A 19,004-nucleotide genomic window follows, 5' to 3' on the forward strand; every position below is an offset into this window, starting at 1 on the left:
TGACATATTGAAACATGTTTGTTGCTTTTTAGCAAAGCGAGGGAATGTAGCCCAAATCGCAGCTTGACGCTCGACACGAGGAACGCGATGAATGAAGTCAAATGAAAGCTGCAATGTGTCTGTGTCTGGGGGGGGCGTACGTTTGCAGAGATGCTCAGCTGATCGTTGTTTTGCTTCGGGCTGTTGAGATTTTCTTAATTGTGGCTGAATTTTGAATGAGGTTTGATGACGGAGTAGCTACATGGAGTACTCGCCAGTCTAGCATGTTCTGAGGTGGTCTGAGGAAAATCGGCAAATCATCAGACATGATGTTCAAATTTAGCGAGCTGAAGCTAGCAAGACAAAAATTCTTTCTGAGGTACATATAGCAAAAGTAAGAACAACAAGAATGTAGACAATATTGCTAGGTAATCCACACAGACTACAATATAGTCAGCAGAGGTAGTGATGTCGGATCAGTGAAGCGTGTGTGCGGCTGCAGAGTGCGCCTATTGGTTTTTGGCTTTTCTACCTGCAGCATGAGCTCGCAATGTGACTTTCCTTGTTGCCGGAATTTGTTGCAGAATACATACAAAAATAGTTTGTGGTCACTTTGTGAAATCATAACGCATCCACATATTCTGACATCCTAAAAATGTCGTTTTCTAAATTCTTCCCTAGCTACTTTGCCTTTTTTCTCACCCAATGTGACATTTTCGCGACATTTGTGCGTTCGATCCAAAAAGTACACAACACGCCAGTGTTTTTACAAAAGCTTGCTGATTGGCATCGTGTATGATACGCGCTTAGTGCAGCGGGTCACCTTGGTGCCACCATGGTCTGATGGCGAAAGCCCAGTCCACTTTTTTTAAGGCTAATAACAGCAGTATATGTATATATGTGTAGAATAATAATAATACATTTATAAGCACTTTTCAAAATATATGTGTATATATGTCTGGATGTGTGTATATATGTATATATATGTGTATATGTATATATGTATGTATATATATGTATATATATGTATATGTATATATCTATATGTGTATATAGATATAGATATTGGATTCGATTTGCCTTTATTAGTCTCGCAGTGGAGAAATTTACATTATATAAATATTTATATATCTATATTTATATATCTATTTAGATAGATATACAAACAGTGAACGTGCATGTAAAGGCTTTTGGTATGGCAGAAAAAAGTTTTTTTGTTGGCTTTTTTTTTAAGTTACAGCCCATGAAATATTCACTGGCCATTTAGTTTGTATGGTTACACAGAAGAGAATCCAATTTGCTATTATGAAATGACCCAAAAGGCCTCTGTGTTTTGTTCGCCTCCCAACTAACAGATGGCTTGCAGATGATTTGATGAGCAGAACCTTAAAAAAACTAAATGGCCAATTGTTTCATTGTTATTGGGAATAACGGTCATTGGAAGAAAAAAAAGAGAGATCTGAGGATTTTTTTCAATTGGGGGCGGAAGTTCTCGTGCCATTTTTATGCGAAAAAAAAAACGCATCCACCCATTTTTTTTATCCATCATGGTGGATTTTGAAACATTCTTCTTGGAACTTGACAAGATTTTGTTCAAATGTTGACCGCCTTGGGGAATGGATGCAATATTGTCATACTTTAGTATATTTCCACTGATCTGAGTCTGATTGATCTAAGGAGTTCAAAGACAGGTGGCTGAATTAGCCATGAAACTTTGAATTCAATGCCATGCTTTGAGGACATTGTGAATTTGCTGGAAAACGCTGCTCAAAGGAACTTGAAAGGCTTAGTTTTCGGTTCATCAGAGCAATTTTTACAATTATATTTATGGACCGCAACCGTGACCAGAAGTGAAAGAAAACGTTGCTTTAAGCGTTTATTGGTTGGCTGTCATCAGACATTGACTTTGTGCTAATATTCATCATATGCACATGATTGCAAAAATCCAAATCTCTAACCAGTACGGACAAAAACAGACTATCTATATCTAACAAAGCGGTTTTGTACAAACGGGCGAAATGGTTCCTCCCACTCTCGCGGGTCTATTCACCCTCACTTTTTAGATTTTGTCTTTGTAAATTGATTTCTGTGCCGATTGAAGTGCTTCACAGAATGTGTCTCTTTGGACTTCTCAGCCATCATAGAAAAAGTCATCAAAATAGGTCTATTAGCCTCTGTACACTCAAGTCAAGGTTTCGTCTTTTTATGTAGTTATCTATTTTTTTAGCAATCCAAAAAAAGCATCAAATAAAATCCAGGTTTTACAAATTTCTGTGAAAAGTACTGTGATTTGTGACCGATAAAAATCCTGGCACTGGAGTGGACACATTTTTGCGCATGTCAGGCAGTGAATGAGTGAAAAATATACTGGGTGAGGCTTATAATCAGGTGCACTCTATAGTCCGGAAATTACGCTACTCAAAGTTGTCGAATGCAAATTTAATTTTTATTCCGCCCAGCTGTCAACGTAACCTTGTACACATTATTGTCAACCCTTTCATGGATAGCGATTGCTGCAGTGGACGTCTTCCGCGCTAACTGGTTACAGGTCATAATTATTAGTGCATGAAAGAGTTAATCCCACGCCCGATTGAATAGCATTGAACCTGTTGAGGTGTTTTCTCATGTTTTAAGCCGGAAAGGACTGTTCTTTCTTGACAGTTCTTGTAGATTTCCCAATTGTGTCGACATGAACGGCGCAGTCCTTTCCCCATCCGAGTAAATGTCAGCGTGCCCCACGTGTGACCAACTGTTGAGAACAGAGTTGTTTCCCACTGCTCCAGGCGCTCCTGCTTGTCGATAGTAAAAGAAAAATCTCCCCATTCATATTTTGCAGCTGCTTTAAATAGTAGCTCGTTTGTACCTTTGTATTCCAAAACAACAGACTGTCAGTGATGTTTTTTTTTAATGAGCCGATATGCCCCTTTAATTTTTGCGGTCAGATGACATAAAAACACTTCTCTTGTGAACATCCATCTCAGGTGTGTGATCTCAAGAGAACGCAACCACTGTACGAATCAAAGAAAATATAAGAAACTGATAAAAATCTTCAAGGTTTTCAGCCCAAGCCACATGCATCGAAATGTTTCACATTGGGATAATGAAGGCGACGATAACCCTGTCTTCCTGTCACTTTTGAAAGTGCCAACAGTATCGCTGAGTAGTGATTAACAGTGAGGTAGTGGTTGCTATGGGTAACAGATGCTATCGCCAGATTAAAAGTGTATCTGGTTTCCCTTGCAGCATATGTGTGTGTTTTTGTTCTTTCTTCTTCTTTTGCACAGAAGATGATCTGATGCAAATGAGAGAGGTAGTTTTTACGTCGCCATCATAAGGTATGACGAGGACATCGTCCCGCTTTGTGCATATTCAGTGGCTGGGAAGGAGATGCATGGCTGGAAGTGTTGCTAAGAGACCACACACAGTGACTAGTGTGAGAGGCTTGATTGCGCCCCCCTCCCCCATTCTCGTAGGATGGCTCTGTGTCGCTATCTTCTCTTTCCTTTCCTCTCATTTGCTTTTTCATCTTTTCTCTTGTACTGTATCCCCCTCTCAATATTCCCTATCTGTCCGTCTCGTCATTTCAAACCCCATCTGCACGTTTTCGGCATTTTTGTTCACCAGTGCTTTTTTATTTCTTGGCTCACACTCATTTTTTCACCCCTCCCATCCCTTCCCCAGCAGCTTTGCTCTCTCCTTTTTTTTAGCTGAGGGGTTTTAAGCTGCCGCGTCTTCCCCTGAACGGTGCTGCATCCAGTCTGCCGCTCTCCCTCCGTCTCCTCCCTCCCTTTCGGTTAAAACTCCAGACTGAATCTCAGCGTTGTGTCTGGTTTCGACGGGCTTGGCAGTGAGGCTGGGATGTCGAATATTAGAAATTATTAACTTTAGAAAGTCGAGTGTGATGCGGGATGGTATGTCGCTTGACACGAATATTAGTTATTTTTTCTTACCTTTGATAGGCTTGACTGATGGTCTGCATAATTATTGCCACTCAAGATGATCATGTAGGTGGAACAAGTAGAAAGTATAAGTAGAAATACAGTGGCAATGGGAGTAAATCAGTTTTGTAACAAGCCGTGGTGGGCCGTGCATGTCACTCCTAGGCCTTCAGTAGTGCTACGTCTGAATCAGTCCGCAGCTTCCATTGTAAAAAAAGTGTAGTGTGATTTACTAAAAGTCCTGTATTGTACTAGTGGGTACAGCTATCCAGAAAATAACTTGTGATGAAATAAATACTGTCATTGAACTGTTCGACTTTTTACCATTGTGTGGATTTGTGATATGGGGTCAGGAGTCGCTCTTTCACACTACAGAGAAGATAATGGTCGAAGGATGACGAAGCATCAATAATAACCCCAGCAACTTGCAATATTATTTGCTATTTTTGCTAATCCGACCTTTCCTAATGATGTGTAACTTTTTTTAAAGCTCCGTCTTGAAAAAGGCAGGGGTGAGCCGTGCATGTCAACCCCAGGCCTTCTGTAGTGCTACGTCTGAATCAATTCACAGCTACGAGTGTAGTGTGATTTACTATACGTCCACTAGAGGCTAGGAAATGAAACGTAAGAAATATTGTCTTTAAACTATTCGAATTTTTACTAATAACGTGTGGATTCATGAAAACCTTATAAAATTGCAATATTATTTGCTATTTTTGCTAGCTTTGGAGCCATCTATTCTTGAAAAGTCTGTCTTGAAAATGGCTTTAACATCAATCTCCTACCAATCCATTTCTTCTCATCCTTCAGCCATTGTGGGTTGACAAAACCACTATTAAATCAACATAAAATATATTTGCTTATGCAGCTCGCTCCTGATTGTGTGCTAGCACTGGTGACAGTATGCACTTGTCACCAGTGGCTAATGATACTCAGTGGCTAATGTAACTCAAGTAACTCAAGAACTTCCTTCCGGCAGTTCTTGAGTTACCAACTGGAAATCTGATTGCTGAAAGCAACAGTTTCATTGACATACTTGATACTCCAAGACGTTGACCAGCGCCTTCAAGAAGGCATTGGTACCTGTTTTGGGTTGCCAACTTGAAATCTGATTGCCTGCAGAACTGATTGTGAAGGCGTCCAGGTCGATTTCTGACCCTGGTAACAAATGACGACTGAAATGTGATTAGTTAAATGGAATTATATAATAAGCATTCATGGATAAAATATAATAAACATGAGTCTGTGATTCAGATATTTTTAATCCAGCAGAGAAGTCTTTGCAGGCCTTGATGGTCCGCCACTGATAACAAGACATTGTGGCCCTAAAAAAAAAGCTGGGATGTTCGATCATCAGCCTTCCATCCATTTATTTTGTGTATAATAAATTTAACATTCAATGTGGCCCAGCGTGAAAAGTTTGCCGACACCCGCACGACGCCCCTGACAATTAATATGACAAGCACTACTCATAATATATTGATGTCATATCCTCTGGAGCACTATAGAAAATGGAACAATTATGATAACAATCCATTTTTTTTTTTGCATTTGCCACCCTCCTAATAAACATCTTCCATCAAATTGATGCCCGCTTCTATGTAAACCTGCTGCCTTTATGCGAAGACATGCAGTCATAATAATCTCAAGCTACATTTGCAATAAACTTTGTAAAGAAAACCAATAGTTTAATTACACATATTTGCTAATTATTTTGGGACCAGGAGTGAGCATTAAATCATTTGGCGGGGCTGTGCAAAGTAATCAACATTTGAATGCAATAAAAACCTAAATGCGATTTCCCAGCGTAAGTGGAAGGAGTCATTCGGTAATAAAAGGACCTCTGGGGGAAAGCTCCAAAGTATCGCACATCTCTGAGTAATCTAATGTAAGATTTGCATATACATATGCTCGTCCATGGCCGTTCTTCCCCGCGCCTGGTGTTATGACATGCCTTTGCAGTTTGCAGTGTGGCGCCACTCCACTGCAGACCATCTCTTGTGCAGCGCTGAGGGCTCGCTGGCTGAAGTGTGAGGCCAGAGGGTGCAGCCTTGCACCAAGATGAGAACAATGACTGCAAAGCTTGACTCATACATACGGGCAGCACTTTAAATATGGGATGTTTACGTTGATTGTTTCACTTTGAATTGTTTCAGCAACGTTGTAAATGATTCCAACTACTGTATTCTTCCTTTATTTGTTTTATATTCAGCTACTAGGCTTGCAGCCAACACTTCATTGGCTGTGAAAAGCTTCAAGCTTGACTTGTCTTTTTTTATATCTGGGCTCATGCAAATCACATTAAGAAGTGCTTTTGTGCATGACACTATTCTGTCGGTTGATTGTTATTTTATTGTATTTATTTATTTTCTAATTTGAATTTTCATTATGAGTGTAACCAGAAATAAGTTATTCATATAATTATTAATATACTAATATTAATACTATTATTAATATTAGGGCAAATAATAAAATCAATATCAACAGAATACTAATATTAATAGTAACACAAACAGCAATACTATCACAAATATTAGTTATATTAATATTGATATTTGTAATGATAATAATATTTATTTGAATTTTAAGTATAATTGTAACTGTAAATTAAATATTAATATTAATGTTAATAATAATAATATTAACATTGGTATTCATATTAATACTAATATTAATATCAATATTAGTACTAATAATGATAGCAAAATCAACAGAATACCCATTAATAATAACACAGACAGTAATACTAACACAAATATTAATCATTAATATTCATATTGATATTTGTATTAATATTATTATGTTTTATTTTATTTTAAGTAATTGTATGTGCAACTGTAACCGTTAATGAAATATTAACATGGGAACTAATATAAATAATAAATAAATATAAATAATAATATTAGTACTGCTAATATATCAACAGAATACTAATATTAATGCAAACATTGATATTAACACAAATATTAAGTGTTATATTAATATTATCGGAGGCAAAAAAAATGATCTACCAGGATTTCTTATATTTCAGGTAATCAGGTAATATTCAGGTAATATTTCAGGTATCAGGTAAATATAAGATCAGAGCATTGTCATCAAATGGTGAGTATAGTTTTTCATTTTTTTGAATGTTGCTGTGCCGATGACCATTTTGTGTTTGGGAGCCTTTTACTGAGCGAGTTGCTTGTTCTGTAGCCACAAAGGGACATATGTCTTCTTGTGCCGGTCCCAAGCCCGGATAAATACAGAGGGTTGTGTCAGGAAGGGCATCCGACGTAAAACCTTGGCCAAAACAAACATGCGATTCAAACCTCTGAATATGGAGGACACTGATTTGCTGTGCCGACCCCTTGAAGGGAAAATATTAATATTGATATTTGCATTGATAATTTTAATTGTAACTATAATTGGGTTACCGTAAATGAAATATTAATATTATTGTCAATAGCAACATAATTAAAATACTAATATTAATAATTACACAAATAGTATTACTAACACAAATATTAATAGTTATATTAATATTGCTATTGGTATCGATCATTTTTATGTTTATTTGTATTTTTAATATCGCTGCATCGATTGGTTTGTTTTATGCGCTTCCAAGCAATGTAATGATTCAGGTGAATGGTTAACAATTCACTTGCCATTTTGTTTGGGGTGTGGGGGTCCACAATTTTTCAATCTTGAATCAGAATTCTATCGAACCCGCCGCGCAAGCATCAATCTCACCAGGAAATACTTTTCTTGTCAATTCGTCTGTGATTGCACCATTCTCTCCAAGTGGCGTTTGCATCTTCTGCTACACGGCCCGGATGCATGTGCACGTTGCAAACATTTGTGATTTATGTGGCTGTGTGAGCGTGCTTGTGTGTGTGTGTGATCTGATTGCTTATGTGCATGAATGGGTTGTTTGCTGAATTGCATCCAGCTTCACTTCTATGAATCATGGTGCCATCTGCCTTCTGGTTCTAATCAGAATTCAAGCATCTCTTGACCCCGTAGAGGCCCCAGAGTATAATGATCAAAGCTATTTATTGCAGGGATTCATATACTGTTCAGTATATTGCACATACTGTAGTGCTTTCATTAGAAACCCCCAAAACCTTGTTTAACATCAGGTGATGTTGTTTTGTTGAGGTAATCGTACCCCAACTCGCCGGCCACGGTTGCAGGTGGTCGATGCCGTGGTCCCTGAAACTCAAATCAAAGGGCCTCTTTTACCAAAACACCAACCGTTCACTTGCAGTTCCTTAACCTAATTAACATTGAGTCTTCAAGCATGGCGGCGGGGTTGTGGTCAGGGCAGACGAATACAAGAATAGCAGACGTCGCGCCGACACGCTGCATGACACACTGGGCCTTGACAAAAAGAATTACGCGTTGCAACAAAACGCAGCGGGCATCCTGGACCGGGTCGCTTGATGCTCACACGATGAAAAGAAGCGGATTTTGTTGTGATTCTCTTCAACAGTAAATGTGACACAGCACAGAGAAGAACGTGGTTAAAGAATTAGATATACCTCAGCTAAGGGAACTTAATTAGTTCCCAGAAAGTGTGTGTAAGGCGAAAAGTCCGTCTGCCAAACATTTATTTGCCATAAGAAACCATTAAAAATGAGAATAATCCGTTCCTAGGTCCCCATTAAACATAATTTTCTACTAAATAAGCCTTAAAACTACACAAAATCAACCATGTTTTATGTATAATAAATGTGCTATTGTATTGTAATTAAAAAAATACATTGTACTATATAATAAAGTCGTTTTATTTACCTTTATCATGGTAGTTGTCAGTGAATGATGAACTTCCAGGTTGCCTCTTGATGAGATCCGAGTGAAGTTGCCGTGCTTTCTCAGCAATAATTCCCTCAGTCACACTGTGCCCTGCTAGCTGCTTTTTGTTAATCCAAATCAAGATAAGTTTTTCAACCTGTTCTATTGCCTGAGACCGTTGCTTAGATAACATAGAAACACCCTTAGCCACACTTAGCAATGGCCGACTTAGGATACTGGTAGTGGGACGCTAAGTGGCAAACGCACACCTGCTCGACTGTAATTTTGTTTTGCGTCCTCTTCGGCTGAACACTAGCCTGTGGTGGGGTCTTTTTCGGTCCCATAATAGCAAATGTATCATTGATAACAAACCACGTATGCACTCAAGGAAAGGGGTGATGAAAACTAGTCCGCCAGCCACTGACACGCTGTTCGAGCGTGTGGTTTGGTGTTCTTCCGCCGAAAACTAGTCCGCCATCCACCGTGGCGCTCCGTGTGGTTTGGTTCGTTTGCCAAAAACTAGTTCGTATGCCAAGATTATATTCTCGCAAATTTAATGTTCGTAAGGCAAAAACTTCGTAACCTAAAGCGTTCATAACCTGGGGTATCACTGTTTATCAAATGAGGCTGAAGACATCATGAAAAAAAGTAGCCGCTCTTGCCATTCTCGAACGCTGAATCTGCTAAAATCACGTCCCTCTCAATCTTAATTGAAGTACCTCAATGACTACATGTTTGAATAGATTTAATCTAAAACATCTGGTGGCTGGAGTATATCCCACTCATTGTGGGGATTTTCTACAACAACAAGGCACTCTCATGCGACTACGTTAGCCTGAAAGCCTGTCAAACTGGATTTAAAAATACTCTACCTTGCTAGCTGTGTTGTCCGCACACTTGTGGCAAACTGAACTGCTCCAAAGGGGCAGACCCTGTGTGAGACTGAGACCATTATGACATCTGTCATTCTTTCCACTGTCCTCGTACTTCTGCCTGACAACGAGGCGCTCCAAAGCTGAGTAAAATGAGTATTCTACAGTATTTAGTTATCTTCAAACACATTTCGTGTTTACAACCAAATATTTGAACTTAACTTGAACTCATTCACTGGCATTCACAAATTTATTCAGGAATTGAAAATATGACGTAGAGTGCCATTCCCGGATTTGTTCGGGTTTAGTTTTTTCTTGTTTGGGTGCTGATAAAGCGCTGTCCATGGCCTCTGGCATTGTTTTTCCATTCCACGAGGGGGCATCATGTCCCTTTTTCCATGTTAGCGCTTTGTTCCAGATTAAACTGGAGTTAAAGCGCTGTATAAACCAATATGTATGTTTTGCATTGTAAATTGGGCAGCCACCCTCCTATCAAGCTCACATAACTCCAGACCCATATCATTTAGAAATTAACTCTTTTTTTCTTATGAAAACAAGAGAGTCTAAGGTTTCTTATGCTGCATTGGATGTTTGTGGAGTCCTAAAACTCAATATTCTGTTGGTGACAAAAACCCTGGCACTGGAGTGGACACATTTTTGCCCGTCTGGCAATGAATGAGTTCATTGTGATGTTGAGCATTCATTCTCCTATTTCATCCCGCTTGGATTGGGAACCACTTCATTTATAAATGGTCCATTTTTTTTCGAATGTTTCCCATGAAATGACCGTGAGCTCACGTTTCCCAAGATAGAACTCGCTTCATGTTGCTTGCAAAAGGGATTCTTCACACATCATCATTTGTCATTGCAGTAAAATGTAAAGGCGATGAATGTTTTATGCTAGTTGCATTCACGCTATAGTCGCACGCGGATGAGTTGCCACATTGCATATGCTCAGAAGGGATTTCTTAACCTTTTGTCTTTTATTTGATGATTTTTTTTAATCAAAAGCTTTGAATAAAGTGGTGCTGCATGGGGGAAAAAAATAATAAAAAAAAAAAAAGCTATTTCACACACAGCTATTTCATCTCGCGCAAAGTGACGAGACAATCTGAACAAAGTGGATGGTTGTGCTTCAGCTGCGCAGAGCCACAGACAGTGAAAACCTTCAAGTTTCCATTTGTGAGGACAAAACAAACATGCATCAGCTGACAGCTGTGCTTTTCTGAGCCGCTTGCATGATGCATTCCCTTACAGGAGTGTGGAAACACTACCGGGCCTTCCCGTTATCTGCCCCACAACAAGGCTGACTACTCATAGGGTGCGCGTGAGGAGGAAGCTGTGCATGCGCTACATATGACAATCCGCATTACTGTCTGCTTGGCAGACAGCCTCAGCTAGGCCATCCCAGGGCCCGCAGCCAGAGACACGCTGCAGCTGAGTTATCATGCTTACTCAAATATTCATAACTGGATAATGAAAGTATAAATAGTTTCCATGTGCTACGCAAGGGGCTGGGATAAACAAAACGGCTACTGTTCTCTTCCTTGATTGTGCAATGCGTCGGCATTTCAACGGTTATCAGTTATAGCCGTTGCTTGTCATTCTTTTCTGTCCACATAGTAAAGTAGAACCTACTTTTTTGGGCAACACTGAATTGCATTGTTTTTGTTGGAGGTCTTTGAAGCACCCACTGTGGCTTAAAGTTGTAAATCATTTATCTAGCTATCTAGGCATCTAGCTAGCTATCTCACTAGCTTGTTAGCTATCCTATTTATTTATTTATGTGTTTATTTATATGACTGTCGGTTATGTCGGATGTTGCCCAGCATTAAAACAATGCCAATACTGGTCTTCGTAAAATATTAACAAAATAAAAAATTAAAAAGAAGAATTTGAAGTCAATTTTTTGTGTAACTGTACATTTGCTCAGCTTCACATTTTGACTTTTACAGTTTACATGTTTATTTAGCATTTATCTTTAGAGTTAGTTTTAATTATTGTGTAGTGCATTTAAGTGTCACAAAATATTTAGATCTAATCATGCATTTGGTATTTCAGAATCAAAAGAAGAATCAGATTTTTAAATGTACATTTTTTTATGGCCATTTGTGTTCATGTCATAGCGCGAAGCATTTAACAAACGGCATTCCGTATTTTCTTGTCTCTTTTTATTTAGGTGCGCCTTGTGACAAAACGTCTCATCATCTCGGGCCTCCTTGTGTACCATGAGCTCTGGTTCTGCCCAGGATGTGGCAGTCGAACGTTTTCTGCGTGACATCGAGAGGCGAAGTAAACGGCTACACTGCGCTGTGATTGGCTGCGAGGTGGAACGACCCCGCAGCGACATGAACCTGCTGTATCGAAAGAGCCGTTTGGATTGGAGGCAGAGGGAGCATGATGCAAGCAAGAAAAGGTGAGCGGAATGGCATGTGTATGCTGAATGTCTAGGATTACAGAGTTTGGGATTGAGAGGATATAAGCCTCTCTGTCATCTTCAAAGTGTTTGATTCTTACATCTTTATTTTGAGCGCAGATGAGAAAGTTCGAATGGTCTGAGATTTGCATAGCGGCACTTCTTAGTTAATATATCCGGTAGATGAGATCAACTTCCCTAAAGCCAGCAAAATGTCAAGTAGCTCATCCATCCATCCATTTACTTACTCTTATTCGTTGCCATGTTGCGCGGGACAGTTGCTTTGTCAAAGAATCGCCGCCTTCCCTTTCCTCAACCACTTGATCAGGGGGATGCCGGAAAGCATAATCTCTCTGACATGTCTCCGGTATTCCCGAAGTGTCATCCTTGAGATAAATTGAAAGGGCCCAACCAATGGTTAGTGGTGGGCTGTCAGGGCCTGCAAGGCCTTCTTTGCTGGCCTAAAATATCTCAATCACAGACTATTGTGAATTATATTTTGTCCATGAATTCTGATTAAATAATCCCAAATTGACTTTCAGCTTCCTTTCATTGCTTTTCCCCTGTTGTGCTGCTTCCAGACCTCTGTTTTCGTATTTAAGCATTTAACCAATCACATTTTAGGCATAATTTGTTACCAAGGTCAGAAATCTATCTGGACGCATTCACAATCAGTTCTGCAGGCCCTGTAGCATAAAAATAAATGGTGTTGAAGTTGTTGCTTTAACCGATCAGAGTTCAAGTTGGCAACGCAAGGCCTGCTGGAAGGCCCTGGAAACGTCAGTTTTTGCACACTCTGATTGGCTAGTCACATGATTGGCTTGTGACTAGCCAATCACAGTATCACGAGCCGCTAGTGATGAGAGCATACTGACCAACGCTAGCCCACTGTATCTGTGGCGAGCTGCATAAGCAAATATTTAGTTGTCGAATTAATAGCGGTTTAATAATAATAATAATAATAATAATAATAATAATAATAATAATACATTTAATTTCTAAGCGAATCCACAATGGCTGAAGGAGGAGAAGAAATGAATTTGGTTGCAGATATACTGTTGAAGCCATTTTCAAGATGGCCTTTTCAAGAATAGATGTACATCATTAAGGTTGGACAGTTCCGAAGCTTATGAGATTAGCATGAATCCACACATTCATCGGAAAAATTCGACCAGTTTAATGACAGTATTTCTTTAATTTCTTCAAGTCACAAGTTATTCCCTGGCCAACTGCACCCTCTAGTGGACGTGTAGTAAATCACACCGCACTCGCAGTTGTGGATTGATTCAGACATAGCACTACTGAAGGCCAAGAGTTGACATACATGGCTCGCCACTGTCTTTTGGTCACAAAAAAGGTGGACCACCACTTGGGTTGAGCGATCATAAGTCATTGTCCCCAATGGCATTGCAGACCCAGATAACAAAAGTCTGCTGCTGTCCACAAAATCACTCCTAATGATGTTGTCACCAACATTTAGGACAAATAGACGTGGCCTATGCAGTTTCATTGCCGCTGACAGAAGATGAATCGCAAGTTCACAGCTGTGGACAAGCCATAACTCAAGGCCATCAATTAAAGTGTCATGTGTTGTCAGATATGTCAGTGAGGTCTGTCAACAATGAGGACACTGGCACACTCAATGTCGGCGCCCAACCTTAACCTAAAACTTTCCACAAGATGCTGATGGATTGCTGTGACACGTCGTTACGCGTTTTCATCTCTAAGAGAACATTTTTAGGACTCGTCTCTTGTTTGAAGAGAACATCTGTGTTTAGATAGTCCTCTGGAGCGACTTTACCAAAGCCAACATAATGGTTTGACCTCATATGTGCTTCTTGGCGCGTGATTGGGTCAAAGTTGACAACATCACCATATTTTATTTGAGCGTTTTAATTCCACACAAAGCCTCATTCTGTGGGAATTGCTGACATTTAGAATCCTGATTGAGCATTTTGCGCATTAGACATTTATGATTAATGACTACGGTTGAAGACCTCTTAGCGATAAGAGCAAACGTCGTTTCATTTGTCCAGTGATGAGATCATAATATTGTTGGCTTGTTAAATAGCTCCTGAGTAGTAAACGTCTTCTGAATGAGCAAGCATGAACTCGTTATAAGCTCCCGTTGGAACAGCATGGAGGTAAATTTGTTCATTGGTGTTTATATCATTTTTTACAATATTTCCCACAAAATACAACTTTAATTCCTGTGTGGTGGAGACAAGTTTACCAAGATGCCAATCATTCAATTACTCCCCCACCCCAATTAAAAAAAATGACATTGCAAAGAAAAAAATGATGGGCAATTTATATCCTTTGCAAAACAATTTCCCCATTAGTGTTCAAAGTAAGCATAAACCAAAATCTTTCATGCAAATTATCATGATATTCTTACGAGTGGATTTCACTTGGATCGTCGTGGAAGGAATTCAGACAACTCTGGTTACGACACAGAGTGCCAACTGGAGTGTGTCGCGCGATGCCCGCCATGTTGATCACATATTGTACGCTCTAGTTATCTTGCCCTGTGTTTCAACGCACCACCAGGATGGCAACTATTTGTGTGACCCGTATCCATACAGTATATGTCGTAACTGCTATACTGTCGGCACAGATCTCGGTATCCAGATGTGCCCCCATGTGGCGTTGCGCATATGTGATCTAAATAAAACCTCTCCTTTCTTCATGAGCAGCTTGAAGCAGTAATTCATGCCTTTGTCACATCTCAGCTCGATTACTGTAATGCGCTTTACTTTGGAGCCAGCCAATCCTCCATGAAGCGTCTCCAGCTGGTCCAGAATGCTGCTGCTCGCTTGACTGGTGCTCGTAAGAGGGAACACTTATCTCCTACTCTGTACTGGCTCCCTCTAAATCTTATAGTTCTTTTCAAGATCTTATCATTTGTCTTCAAATCTTTAAATGGCCTTACCTCTCCAAGCTCATCCCCTCCGCCACTTTCACGGCGCCTCAGGTCTGCTGACCAGACATTAGAAGTCCCAAAAACTAAAAGGACTGATTGTTTTCTGCAAAATCCGGTTCACAGATTTTCCTACTATCTTGACATTGTTCTCAAGACTCGACAATGTACATTTACAAATGAACAAGTGAAGGATGCCCAGTGGGAAAAATCGGGCCTTTGCAATTAGTCTTTTCTTCCCTTAAGGAATCAATTTACGCGTAAACGCGGGAAAGAATAAAGTGTGTAAATAAGTGAGTAAAATCCAGTTGCCGCGGCGGAATACACAAACTATAAAAGCCAAACGGTGCAGTCAGTCAGAAACAAAAAGTGGTGTTTTGTCTGATCTGTCTCATTTTTATTTATTGTTTTGGATGCAAGTGCCAGTAATGATTCCAAGATTTTAGAGAGGAACTGTCACATGCACAACAATGGTTTCCAAGGTAACGGTTGAGAGTGGAAAACAGATGTGAGTTCGGAGTAGAAAGAAAAGAGTGCCAGAATGCTATCCGACCCGTCTTCACGAATAGTATGTACTCTGTTTTGACAGGGGAATTGAGTTCCTAATTAAATGCATTTGAGTGGAGTAGAAACGTGGAGAGATAGAAAAAAGACGTTTGAGAAAGATGGAGGGGACTCTAGGGTGTTCCTGTTTTGTACTCAAAAGCCCTGCAGCCAAAGCTGTTGTTTGTAGAGCAAAAAGAGAGGAAGTCAATAAAATAAAATGGGGTAAATTAATGTTTGTATGATTTGTTCATGTCGTACTTCTTTTCTGCCAATACTGCAGCTCGTCTCAAAATGACTCCTCTGCGACTGTCGGCAAAGTTAGAGACTTAGCCTCGTTCCGTCGCCACTTCCGAATGGGCTTCATGACCATGCCGGCCTCCCAGGACCTTTCCCCTCACTCGTGTGCCTCAGCCATGGCGCCGCGCTCGCAGTCCTGCCACGCGGTCGGCGCCGGAGATGCAAGTCTGGAGAACGGGGACTACTCTGACACCCAATCCCAGCATGGCGGCCGATGCCCGCCGGTCAAACCCAAGCGCCACCCTAGCACTCGCCTCAGCTCCTCGTCGGCCGACGCCAGGGGACCTCCCGAGACGCCGCCGCCCCGGCCGCCTTCCTCCCACTCGCAGGGCAAGCACTCAGAGAAGAAGAATGGTAAGAGGCGGGATTCTGGCTGCGCCTTATTCTCTGAAAATGATCTTTGCTTCACATATGGGTGCGCCCCTGCAGCCATGAGGAAGTCCGACTCTGGAGACATTGGCTCCAAAAAGGTTCCTCCTTTAAAACCCAAGAGAAGTCCGAGCACCCAACTCACCTTCGATCCACTCCCCCCACGTGTGCCTCATTCTGCCGCATCCCTCCCTTTCCAGGGAGCCGACTCTCGGATCCAAATCCGGGAGGGTGACGATGAACCAGTCTATATAGAGATGGTGGGGCAAGTATTCACCAGAGAGAGCCAGACCGCCACTCCCCACCCCGTCACGCCGGTAGCCACCACGCCCGATTCCGACTCGGACAAGAGCGAGGCCATCTATGAAGAGATGAAATACCCGCTACAGGAGAACCGACAATCTCAGAGGCACCCGCCGACCAAACATGAGAAAATGAAAAGTTCCAAGCATTACCACGTCACCCCCTCGCCCTCCAACAGCTCCTCCTCGTCACTGCCTCGACCCTCCTCTTCCTCTCCTTCCTATTCCAAACCCAAAGCTACGGTCTCCATCTCTCATTCGTCCCCGCTACCTTCCTCCGCATCCTCCACCCCGGTTCCCCAGGTCCTATCCACCAGCCCTCACACTCCACGAGCACCCACTCCCTACCTGCTGCAGGGAAGTAAATGCGAACTGGAATCGAACACAAAGATCCCTGCCCCATTCCCAAATCTTCTACAGCACCGCCCACCGCTTCTCGCTTTCCCTCAACCGGCAGCCGCGTCCAGCGGAGTGGGGGTGCAAAGCAAAGGTTCCTCCACTTCCTCTAAAATTGGGTCTCAAACATCCAGCGTGACCACTCAAGCTGGCACCTCCTCCTCTTCAACGTCTTCGAACATTCCAACATTAGGGTCCAAGGAAGCATCAGGTGGAAGTGTAACGCCGCAAGAGAAACACAGCAGAGATTCTCAGTTGGGACCCGCCCCCGGACTTCGTGCGAGGAGTCACTCAACGCCACTTCCACCATCCTCCAAATCGACGTCACCTTTCTCCCATCACCACCACCACCCACACCACCGGCCCTCCCACTACCATCACTATCGCAAGCCAGAGAGGGGAGACTCCCCGGCCCCTCTCAAGAGCAGTTCTCAGACTTCCATGCAAACCACTGTGCAGACCCAAACATCAAGTACGGGCAAGGAAGGGAAGTCTGTTAGCTTCCTCTTGAAGATGGATAAAGGAGAGAAGGATAAGGACAGGGACAGGGGTCGAGACAAGGACAGGGAGAGAGACCGTGACCGGGATAGCGGTCCACGCTCTTTGCAACTGGATCTCATTCCAGCTACAAGCAGCCAAACAGCTCAGGGCAGCGCCGGCTCAACTCCGACATCCCTGTCCTCATCCCATCGCCCTCACTCTCGTCCTCATCTGCGCTCTCATACCCCTCATGGCCTTCCGGCATACAAACCGCCGTCCTCTGACAGCCCCCTGCTGTGGACATACCCTTCCGGGGGCTTCCGCAGACCGCCCGCTTACGAGAGCTTGAGAGGAAACTCCCAGACGCCGTCCTTGCAGCAGCCCTTGAGCCTCACAGCGGTTGGTGAGGTTGGAAGCAAGGGTGGCGAAGGCTCTTCGGCTCTGATGTCCAAAGCTGGCTTCATGCCTTGGGACAGCAGCGGGAGCTTTGCGGGCGACGAAGGGTCTTCCTGGCCCATGCAGAGGAAATTGTCCTTCACCCAAGGAAGCCGGGAAACCGAAAGTAAGTCAGATGTTATTTTATATACACTGGTTATACTTACAAATAACAAATTCAGGCTTTGCGTGTTGGTCATTTTATTGCAAAAAATGACAGGTAAGCTTCACGAAGATAGCCGCTGAAGCAGAAGAAAAAAAAACATTGAGAGAGTTGGAGCAATTAAAGGAGAGCCACCATCAGCGATGCATTTTCAGCTTTTCCATTTATAGAGCGAGACAAACAATCAAGCACAAATACAAAATGAGAGTGCTTGTAAAGGAGCTGCTGCAGTCATAACTCACTCAACCTATCTGGACATGCGACTTATGGGCCACACCTCTTAAAAGCATCCATCCAACACATAAATCCAGTACGCTCATTATTGCACTTTATTAAAACTACTTTATTGTTGACATTTGCCAAATACGTTGAGTCAATACATCGCTATCGTTCTTAATGAACTCATTGACTGTTAAATGTGCAAACGTGATCACTCCAGTGCCAGAGTTTTTGACATTTCCACTCCAATTCCAGGATCCACAGAATATTGAGTTGTAGGACTACATAAACCTTCAATACGGAGTAAGAAACCCAAGACTCTCTTCTTTCATCCGAAAAAAAGAGTTAATTCCTAATTTATATGGGTCTGGCGGTATATGACCTTGAAATCATAGCAGATGTACAAAATACCCACAATACGTACTGTATTGATTTATGTAGCGCTTTAACAACGACTGAAGCTGGAACAAAGCATTAACATGGGCAAAAGGCAAATGCTGCCCCTTCATGGAAGGGAAAAACATTGCCAGAGGTCTGACCAGCGCTGTATCGGCACCTCCCAGCAACAACCCAAACAAATAGAGGAATTGGATTGGATTGGATATGCCTTTATTAGTCTCACAGTGGAGAAATTTACATTTCACAGCAGCAAAGTGATGAAAGGAATGGAAGTAGAAAAACGAAATACATGAGCTGCTGGAAAGGCAGCCACTCTCGCGGCGCCGTCTTGAAGTCAAAAGAACAAAAAAAAAAAAATAACAAATAATATGACAGCATAGAGACAATATGACAAAACAAAGACACAGAGAGACATTCATTCTTCAGGACTTGCTGTACCCTCTTTGTGATGACATGAAACAGTTCTAGATGAAAGAGGAGAGGATCAAAGCGAGAAT

The 19,004-nt window shown here is 41.7% G+C and overlaps 1 protein-coding gene across 2 annotated transcripts in view; it reads left to right on the forward strand.

The window, feature by feature from the left end:
* Positions 1-19,004, forward strand: part of nyap1 (neuronal tyrosine phosphorylated phosphoinositide-3-kinase adaptor 1) — a 35,812-nt gene that overhangs the window by 9,355 nt on the left and 7,453 nt on the right. Inside the window, exons 2-4 of one of the 2 annotated variants that reach the window (XM_089017736.1) lie at positions 11,745-11,981; positions 15,728-16,098; positions 16,174-17,853. In XM_089017736.1, coding sequence (XP_088873862.1) covers positions 11,794-11,981; positions 15,728-16,098; positions 16,174-17,853 — 2,239 coding nt within the window. In that variant the 5' untranslated portion in view covers positions 11,745-11,793. Of the gene's footprint in view, positions 1-11,744; positions 11,982-15,727; positions 17,854-19,004 lie in introns of both variants that reach the window. The other variant, XM_089017735.1, reaches the window with a different exon arrangement.

This window comes from Hippocampus bargibanti, linkage group LG16 (assembly GCF_051943395.1).
Source record: "Hippocampus bargibanti isolate YZ-2025 linkage group LG16, ASM5194339v1, whole genome shotgun sequence".
In the NCBI taxonomy this organism is placed as follows: domain Eukaryota; kingdom Metazoa; phylum Chordata; class Actinopteri; order Syngnathiformes; family Syngnathidae; genus Hippocampus; species Hippocampus bargibanti.